Raw genomic sequence first — 10,536 nt, 5'->3', positions numbered from 1 at the left:
ACAACCCTAGATGCAAATGGGCAAAAAAAGAACACCTATGGACAATGATCTTGGTGTTTTGGGTGAGGAATCTAGTTAGGGAGGGAGCACAGGCTGTTTGCAACCCCAAGAAAAAGGTCAAACAGGGCTTGTGTGCTCGCTGAACCCCCGCCCTCTTCCTTTGAATGTTAAACAGACTCTGCCTCTAACTTCTTCTTTTCTGTCCTTCCTATCTTTGGTGGCTTCCTTTTTTTTTTTTTTTTTGGTGGCTTCCTTGAAGTGGCTCAGTGGTGCGTGCAACCCCACAGTTCCTGCTCCCTCCAGCTATGACTCACAGAGTCCTTCTGTTAACAGGTACACTAGGGACTTGGGAGGGGGGCTCAGGGTGAGGAGGAGGAGATCTTTGAGTCTGAGTGGAAAGACAGGGCACAGAATGTCTAGGTGTTAGACTGGGGGAAGACCAAGGGGGATTTGGGGAAGAATAAGGGATTCAAGAAGCAGAGAATAGAATTAGACCAAGATGAAATGCCCACAGAAGCTTGGATGAATAATTAAATTCATAGACTATGCAATGGGATTTGGCTGGCCCTTTCACTTTATAGGAAACTGAGGCCACAGAGAGGTGGAATGATATGCCCAGGGGTGCATAATACATATTGGAGTCTGAGTGTTTCTTCTTGGATTATATCTTACTACCTTCACTTTGCCTACAGTTCTATTTTCCAAGAACCAAAGTGTAAATGTTTGTTGAATGACTGACCAAATGATTAAAAGTTATTTCCTTTTATGGCTGTGCTTTGTGGGGAATGAACCAAAGAAGGGAAAAAAGTACTGAGAGTTGCATAGGGAAGAAATTGCCTAATTAAGAGTCTTTAGGAATTTGATTGTTAGCAGGGTAGGAGTATAGGGTGGAACTCAGAGATTGGGTGGATATGGATATACCCCATATCATATTTGTGGTCCTTAGGCCAGGAGTCAGCAAATTATGGCCTGTGGGCATTCAGGGAGGATTCCTCCCACTGTTTTTGTACAACTGTGAGGCATAGGTCTTAGATGAGCATTTATTTATTTTTATTTTAAATTTTTTAAAAATAGGCTCCACACCAAGCATTGAGCTCAATGCAGGACTTGAACTCAAAACCCTGAGATCAAGACCTGAGTTGAGATCAAGAGTTAGTTGCTCAATGGACTTAAGCCACTTAGGCGCCCCTCAGATGAGCATTTATAATTGATTCATGATAGGGTATGTTAACTCTGAATCCCAGTGAAATGACATTATCTTTCCCAAGGAATTCCATTTGTCTAATATACACTGTTTGCTTCTTGGACTACAAAACCTAAAATATTTACTATCTGGACCTTTATAGAAACAATGCCAATCTCTGCCTCAGGCTTGCAGAGCTAGACCTGAGAGGCAGACATCTCCATGCTGGGTTGGGGTGAATTTCAGCAGGTAGATGCATGGAGCAGGAGGGCAAGCTGCTTTCTTATCTCCTTATCTCTACCTGACCCTCACCCTTTCTCCTCCCTTTAGCTTTGGTCTTATTATGTGATGGGTTCAACCTGGACACTAAAAATGCAGAGATCTTCCAAGAGAATGCAAGGGGCTTCGGGCACAGCGTGGTCCAGCTTGAGGGATCCCGGTAAGGACCACAGATGGAGGTCTCTGTTTTATACTTTTTCTCTTTAAAACATATATACCTGAAAAAAAAAATCACCATTTCCTTGGTTATTTTCTTGATTTATTTTTTGAAAGGTAATACAGAGTTCTAAATCCAAAAGATAGAATGTAATAGTTAAAAGTCTCCTCAGCACACACTCCCTTTCCCACTTCCCTCCCTACTCAGGAAGGTCCCTGGTAAATGATTTCTTGTAGGTTCTTCCAGAGAGATTCTATGCTGTGTGTGCCTCCATATTTCCCTAACCCCGATCCCACACACAATTTGTAGCACGTTATACTTAAACTGCAGCCTGCTGCCTATTTTTGTAAATCAATTTTATTAACACAACCCTCATCCCAACTTGCCATTCATTGTTAATGGCTGCTTTGGAGCTACAATGGTAGAGTCAAGAGGCTTCAGAAGAAAGTATATGGCCTGCAAAGCCTAAAATATTTAGCTATATGAAATAATATTTATGAAAATAATATTATCTTTCCAAAAAAAGTTTGCTGGCCTCTGCTCTATACTGAACTTTGCTTTTTTTTTTTAATAGGGCTTGGTTATTTTACCAGATAAATGCATAAAGACCTTACTCATTTCTAAAAAGATTTATTTATTTATTTGAGAGAGAGTGTGTGCACAAGTGCAGAGTAGAGGAGCAGAGGGAGAGGGAGACAGAATCTCAAACAGACACTGTGTGGAGTGCAGAGCCCTACACGGGGCTTGATCTCATGACCCTGAGATTAGGGCCTGAGCTGGAACCAAGAGTCAGATGCTTAACCCACTGTGCCACCCAGGAGCCCCATTTTTTAAAAAAGATTTATTTATCTTACTCATTCTTTTTTATACTTGGATATTCTATTATTTGGACCTATTATAATTTGCATCAATATTACATTTAAATGTTTTCTTAATAAACATTAGATTTTTTTTTTTTAGACATTAGATTGTTTCCAAACTTTTGTGATGTGAAAAATGCTGTCATTTTGCACATGTGCAAATATGTTTGGAAGTAAATTCCTAGAACTAGGATTCCTGGATCAAAGGGTACATATGCATGTATAATGCTAAGATTTTTCCAGATTACCCTCTACAGAGGTGGCAACAATTTACACTCACACCAGAAATTTATGGTAATGTCTACTTCCCCACCCATTTGCGAACCCAATATGTCATCAAACTTACTGATCTTTGCATATTGGGTAGGTGAGATATGGTATCTCAATTTAGTTTTAAATTGTATTTATTATTATTATTATTATTATTTTGTATTTTTAAATTGGAGTTTGATTTGCCAACATATAGTATAACACCCAGTGCTCATCCTTTCAAGTGCCCCCCCCCCCCAGTGCTCAGCCATTAGAAACGATGAATACCCACCATTTGCTTCAAAGTGGATGGAACTGGAGGGTACTATGCTGAGCGAAATAAGTCAATCGGAGAAGGACAAACATGATATGGTTTCATTCATTTGGGGAATATAAAAAATAGTGAAAGGGATTAAAGGGGAAAGGAGAGAAAATGAGTGGGAAATATCAGGGTGACAGCACATGAATTTATTTTTTAAAATGAGAGATTTATTTCCTTTTCTGTGAACACCTTTTTCTTATCTGTTGCCCATTTTCTTTAAAAAAAATTTTTTTATTGGAGTTCAATTTGCCAACATATAGCATAACATCCAGTGCTCATCCCGCCAAGTGCCCCCCTCAGTGCCCATCACCCCAACCCCCGTCCACCTCCCCTTCCACTACCCCTTGTTCATTTCCCAGAGTTAGGTGTCTCTCATGTTTTGTCACCCTCACTGATATTTTCACTCATTTTCTCTCCTTTCCTCTTTATTCCCTTTCACTATTTTTTATATTCCCCAAATTAATGAGACCATATAATGTTTGTCCTTTTCCGATTGACTTATTTCACTCAGCATAATACCCTCCAGGTCCCTCCACGTCGAAGCAAATGGTGGGTATTTGTCGTTTCTAATTGTTGCCCATTTTTCTGTTGTTGTTTTTTTTCTTATTGGTTTGCAGGAGCTCTGACTATATTGAGGAAAGTAGTCTGTAGCATGAGTTGCTAATCTCCCTCTACCCAGTTTATTGTTTGTCCTTGGACTTTGCTTGTGGTAGTTTATCACATATAGAATTAAAAAAAATTTGAATTCAATTAACCAACATATAGTACATCATTAGTTTCAGATGTAGAGTTCAATGATGCATCAGTTGCATATAACACCCAGTGCTCATCACATCACGTGCCCTCCTTAATGCCTGTCACCCAGTTACCCCATCCTTTTGCCCACCTTCCCTCCAGCAATCTTCAATTTGTTTCCTATAGTTACGAGTCTCTCATGGTTTGTCTCTTTCTCTGATTTCTTCCCATTAGATTCTCCTTCCCTTCTCCTATGATCCTCTGCACCATTTCTTATATTCCACATATGAGTGAAACCATATGATAATTGTCTTTATCCGATTGACTTATTTTGCTTAGCATAATACCCTCTAGTTTATCCACATCGATGTAAATGGTAAGGTTTCATCCTTTTTGATGGATGAGTAATATTCCATTATATATATATAACCTTTATTATATATAATATTTATATATAATATATATTTATATTTTATATATATATATAAATCTCACATCTTCTTTATCCATCCATCTGTTTTTGCTGGACGTCTGGGCTTCCTCCACAGTTTGGCTATTGTCGGCATTGCTGGTATAAACGTTGGGGTGCACGTCCTCTTTCGAATCATGTTTGTATCCTTTGGGTAAATATTGGGCAGTGCACTTGCTGTGTTGTAGGGTCATTCTATTTTGAACTTTTTGAGGAATCTCCATACTGTTTTCCAGAGTGGCTGCCCCAGTTTGCATTCCCACCAACAGTGTAAGAGGGTTCCCCTTTCTCCACATCCTCACCAGCATTTGTTGTTTCCTGACTTGTTATTTTCAGCCATTCTTACTGGTGCAGCCTGATATCTCATTGTGGTTTTGATCTGCATTTTCCTGATGCCAAGTGATGTTGAGTATTTTCTCATGTCTATTGGCCATTTGCACATACAGAAAAAAAAATTTAAGTTTTTAAATAAAGATTTCAATTTATTTATTCATGATATACACACAGAGAGAGGCAGAGACATAGGCAGAGGGAGAAGCGGGATCACTGTGGGGAGCCTGATGCGGGACTTAATCCCAGGATTCGGGATCATGACCTGAGCCAAAGGCAAACACTCAACCACTGAGCCACCCAGGCATCCCAAATTTTCTAAAGTTTTAAAATGTGATTCCAGGTGGTTAATATACTGTGTTATATTAGTTTTAGGTGTACAATATAGTGATTCAACACTTCCATACAATACCCAGTGCTCATCACGAGTGCACTCCTTAATCCCCATCATTTATTTAATTCATCCCCTGCTCCTCTCCCTTTTGGTCACCAACAGTTTGTTCTCTGTAGTTAAGAATTTATCTCTTGGTTTGCTTCTCTCTCCTTTTTTTGTCCCTTTACTTGTTTGCTTGGTTTCTTAAATTCCACATATGAGCGAAATCATATGGTATTTGTCTTTCTCTAACTGACTTATTTCGTTTAGTTTAGCATAATACTCTCTAGCTCTATCCATGTCATTGCAAATGGCATGATTTCATTCTTTTTATGGTTGAGTAATATTCCATTGTGTGTGTGTGTGTGTATATATACCATAACTTCTTTTTTATTTTTATTTATTTATTTTTACATTTTAAAAAAGCTTTTATTTATTTATTCATGAAAGACACAGAGAAAGAGAGAGGCAGAGACACAGGCAGAGGGAGAAGCAGGCTCCATGCAGGGAGCCTGATTGTGGGACTCGATCCCGGGACTCGATCCCGGGACTCCAAGATTACACCCTGGGCCGAAGGCAGGTGCTAAACTGCTGAGCCAGCCAGGGATCCCCCATAACTTCTTTTTGAAAAAGATTTTATTCGTAAGTAATCTCTACACTCAATGTGGGGCCCAAACTCACAATCACAAGATCAAGAGTCACACACTCTACTAACTGAGCCAGCCGTGCACCCCAATATACCACATCTTCTTTACCCATTCATCTGTCAATGGACGTGTGAGCTCTTTCCATAATTTGGCTATTGTAGATAATGCTGGTATAAACATTGGGGCGCACGTATCCCTTTGAATTAGTATTTTTGTATCGTATACTGCAATACCCAGTAATACAATTGCTGGATCATAGGATAGTTCTATTTTCAACCTTTGAGGAAACTCCATGTGTTTTCCAGAGTGGCTGCACCAGTTTGCATTCCTACCAACAGTGCAAGAGGGTTCCCCTTTCAACACCTGTTGTTTCTCGTGTTTTTTTTTTTTTTTTAAATTTTATTTTATTTTTATTTTAGCCATGCTGACAGGTGTAAGGTGATAGTTCATTATGGTTTTGATTTGCATTTCCCTGATATCACATACAGAAATTTATTTAAAATAACTGTGGTTGAATTCATTCACTAAAAAGTTAACTTCAGTATAGCTAATATACAGTGTTATATTAATTTCAGGTATACAATATAGGATTCAGGGGGCTCCCTGGGTGGAGCCTGCTTCTCCCTCCGCCTGTGTATCTGCCTCTCTCTCTCTCTCTCCCTCTATGTCTATCATGAATAAATAAATAAATAAATCTTAAAAAAAACCCTATATAGAATTCAACAACTTATATATATATTTATTTTTTAATGAATATGCTCTTTTTTTCCTGTATATTTTTTATTTGAGTTTAACCTGCCAACATATAGTATAACACCCAGTGCTCATCCCGTCAAGTGTCCCCCTAAGTGCCCGTCACCCAGTCACCCTGTCTCCCCGCCCACCTCCCTTTCCACTACCCCTTGTTTGTTTCCCAGAGTTAGGTGCCTCTCATGTTCTATCACCCTCACTGATATTTCCCACTCATTTTCTCTCCTTTCCCCTTTAATCCCTTTCACTATTTTTTATATTCCTCAAATGAATGAGACTGTATAACATTTGTCCTTCTCCGATTGACTTCCTTCGTTCAGCATAATACCCTCCAGTTCCCGTCCACGTTGAGGCAAACGGCTCGTTTCTAATGGCTGAGTAATATTCCACTGTATACATAGACCACATCTTTTTTTTTTTCCCAAAGATTTTATTTATTTATTCATAGACACACACACACACACACACACACACACACACACACACACACAGAGGCAGAGACACAGGCAGAGGGAGAAGCAGGCTCCATGCAGGGAGCCCGACGTGGGACTTGATCCTGAGTCTCCAGGATCACACCTCAGGCTGCAGGCGGCGCTAAACCGCTGCGCCCTGGGGGCTGCCCCCACATCTTTATCCACTCATCTGTCGATGGACACCGAGGCTCCTTCCACAGTTCGGCTATTGTGGACATTGCTGCTAGAAACATTGGGGTGCAGGTGTCCCGACGTTTCACTGCATCTGTATATTTGGGGTAAATCCCCAGCAGTGCAATTGCTGGGTCGTAGGGCAGGTCTATTTTTAACTCTTTGAGGAACCTCCACACAGTTTCCAGAGTGGCTGCACCAGTTCACATTCCCACCAACAGTGTAAGAGGGTTCCCTTTTCTCCGCATCCTCTCCAACATTTGTTGTTTCCTGTCTTGTTAATTTTCCCCATTCTCACTGGTGTGAGGTGGTGTCTCATAGTGGTTTGATTTGTATTTCCCTGATGGCAAGTGATGCAGAGCATTTTCTCATGTGCACATTGGCCATGTCTATGTCTTCCTCTGTGAGATTTCTCTTCATGTCTTTTGCCCATTTCATGATTGGATTGTTTGTTTCTTTGCTATTGAGTTTAATAAGTTCTTTATAGGTCTTGGATACTAGCCCTTTATCTGATAGGTCATTTGCAAATACTTCTCCCATTCTGTAGGTTGTCTTTTAGTTTTGTTGACTTTTTCTTTTTTTTTTTTTTTTTGTTGACTTTTTCTTTAGCTGTGCAGAAGCTTCTTATCTTGATGAAGTCCCAATAGTTCATTTTTGCTTTTGTTTCTTTTGCCTTCATGGATGTATCTTGCAAGAAGTTGCTGTGGCCAAGTTCAAAAAGGATGTAGCCTGTGTTCTTCTCTAGGATTTTGATGGATTCTTGTCTCACATTTAGATCTTTCATCCATTTTGAGTTTATCTTCATGTCTGGTGTAAGAGAATGGTCTAGTTTCATTCTTCTGCATGTGGATGTCCAATTTTCCCAGCACCATTTATTAAAGAGACTGTCCTTTTTTCCGTGGATAGTCTTTCCTGCTTTGTCAAATATTAGTTGACCGTAGAGTGGAGGGCCCATTTCTGGGTTCTCTATTCTGTTCCATTGATCTATGTGTCTGTGTTTGTGCCAGTACCACACTGTCTTGATGATCACAGCTTTGTAGTACAACCTGAAATCTGGCATTGTGATACTCCGGCTCTGGTTTTCTTTTTCAATATTCCCCTGGCTATTCGGAGTCTTTTCTAATTCCACACAAATCTTAAGATTATTTGTTCCAACTCTGTGAAGAAAGTGCATGGTATTTTGATAGGGATTGCGTTGAATGTGTAAATTGCCCTGGGTAGCATAGACATTTTCACAATATTAATTCTTCTAATCCATGAACATGGAATATTTTTCCATCTCTTTGTGTCTTCCTCAATTTCTTTCAGAAGTGTTCTGTAGTTTTTAGGGTATAGATCTTTTACCTCTTTGGTTAGGTTTATTCCTAGGTATCTGATGCTTTTGGATGCAATTGTAAATGGGATTGATTCCTTAATTTCTCTTTCTTCAGTCTCATTGTTAGTGTATAGAAATGCCACTGATTTCTGGGCATTGATTTTGTATCCTGCCACATTGCTGAACTGCTGTATGAGTTCTAGCAATCTTGGGGTGGAGGCTTTTGGGTTTTCTATGTACAGTATTGTGTCATCTGGGAAGAGGGAGAGTTTGACTTCTTTGCCTATTAGAAAGCCTTTTATTTCTTTTTGTTGTCTGATTGCTGAGGCTAGGACTTCTAGTACTATGTTGAATACAGTGGTGAGAGTGGACATCCCTGTCTTGTTCCTGATCTTAGGGGAAAGGCTCTCAGTATTTCCCCATTGAGAATGATATCTGCTGTGGGTTCTTCGTAGATGGCTTTTAAGATGCTGAGGAATGTTACCTCTATCCCTACACTCTGAAGGGTTTTGATCAGGAATGGATGCTGTATTTTGTCAAATGCTTTCTCTGCATCTATTGAAAGGATCATATAGTTCTTGTTTTTTTTTCTCTTGTTGATGTGATCTATCATGTTGATTTTTTTAAGAGTGTTGAACCAACTTTGCATCCCGGGGATAAATCCCACTTGGTCATGGTGAATAATCTTCTTAAAGTACTGTTGGATTCTATTGGCTAGTATGTTTTTGAGAATTTTTGCATCTGTTTTCATCAGGGATATTGGTCTCTAATTCTCCTTTTTGGTGGGGTCTTTGGTTTCGGAATTAAGGTGATGCTGGCCTCATAGAACAAGTTTGGAAATATTCTGTCCCTTTCTATCTTTCGGGACAGCTTAATAGAATAGGTATTGTTTCTTCTTTTTATTTATTTATTTATTTATTTATTTATTTATTTATTTATTTATTTATTTTTGTTTCTTCTTTAAATGTTTGATAGAATTCTGGGGATCCCTGGGTGGCTCAGTGGTTTAGCGCCTGCCTTTGGCCCAGGGCGCGATCCTGGAGTCCCAGGATTGAGTCCCGCGTTGGGCTCCCAGCATGGAGCCTGCATCTCCCTCTGCCTGTGTCTCTGCTTCTTTCTCTCTCTCTGTGTCTATCATGAATAAATAAATAAAAGAAAAAAATGTTTGATAGAATTTCCCTGGGAAGCCATTTGGATCTGGACTTTTGTGTCTTGGGAGGTTTTTGATGACTGCTTCAATTTCCTCCCAGTTATTGGCCTGTTCAGGTTTTCTATTTCTTCCTGTTCCAGTTTTGGTAGTTTGTGGTTTTCCAGAAATGCGTCCATTTCTCCTAGATTGCCTAATTTATTGGTGTAAAGCTGCTCATAATACATTTTAAAAATTGTTTGTATTTCCTTGGTATTGGTTGTGATCTCTCCTTTTTCATTTGTGATTTTATTAATTTGAGTCTTTTCTCTTTTGTTTTTAATAAGGCTGGCTAATGTTTTATCTATCTTAATAATTCTTTCAAAGAACCAACTCCTGGTTTTGTTGATCTGTTCTACAGTTCTTCTGGTCTCTATTTCATTGAGTTCTGCTCAAATCTTTATTAACTCTCTTCTGCTGAGTGTAAGTTTTATCTGATGTTCTTTCTCCAGTTCCTTTGGGTGTGAGGTTAGCTTGTGTATTTGAGTTTTTTCCAATTTTTTGAGGGATGCTGTATTGTGATGTATTTCCCTCTTAGGACTGCCTTTGCTGTATCCCAAAGATTTTGAACAGTTGTATCTTCATTTTCATTAGTTTCCATGGGATTCAACAATTTTTATTTTTTTTAAAGATTTACTTATTTATTTATTCATGATAGAGAGAGAGAGAGAGAGAGGCAGAGACACAGGAGGAGGGAGAAGCAGGCTCCATGCGGGGAGCCGGATGTGAGACTCGATCCTAGGACTCGAGGATCGCGCCCTGGGCCAAAGGCAGGCGCCAAACTGCTGAGCCTCCCAGGGATCCCTGGGATTCAACAATTTTTAAATGACTTCTTGGTTTTGTGTAATTCTTTTTCCTTTTTTTAAAAATATTTTATTTATTTGAGAGAGAGCACATGAGCAGGGGAGGGGCAGAGAGGGGGAGACATGCTGACTCCCTGTCAAGACCTGAGCCAAAGGCAGATGCTTAGCAGACAGAGCCACACAGGCGTCCCCTAGCCACACTTTAAATACTTGGTTGTCAAGGGCCATTTCTAT

At 39.6% G+C, this 10,536-nt stretch overlaps 1 protein-coding gene across 1 annotated transcript in view; it reads left to right on the top strand.

The window, feature by feature from the left end:
- Nucleotides 1-230: 230 nt before the first annotated feature.
- Nucleotides 231-10,536, top strand: part of ITGAM (integrin subunit alpha M) — a 59,548-nt gene continuing 49,242 nt past the window's right edge. Inside the window, exons 1-2 of the mRNA XM_041750862.1 lie at nucleotides 231-333; nucleotides 1,514-1,622. Coding sequence (XP_041606796.1) covers nucleotides 306-333; nucleotides 1,514-1,622 — 137 coding nt within the window. The 5' untranslated portion in view covers nucleotides 231-305. The remainder of the gene's footprint in view (nucleotides 334-1,513; nucleotides 1,623-10,536) is intronic.

The sequence above is a fragment of the Vulpes lagopus genome, chromosome 3 (assembly GCF_018345385.1).
Source record: "Vulpes lagopus strain Blue_001 chromosome 3, ASM1834538v1, whole genome shotgun sequence".
Taxonomy (NCBI): domain Eukaryota; kingdom Metazoa; phylum Chordata; class Mammalia; order Carnivora; family Canidae; genus Vulpes; species Vulpes lagopus.
The sequence above is the reverse complement of the archived record's forward strand: the minus strand, read 5'-3'. Positions and strand labels throughout refer to the sequence as shown.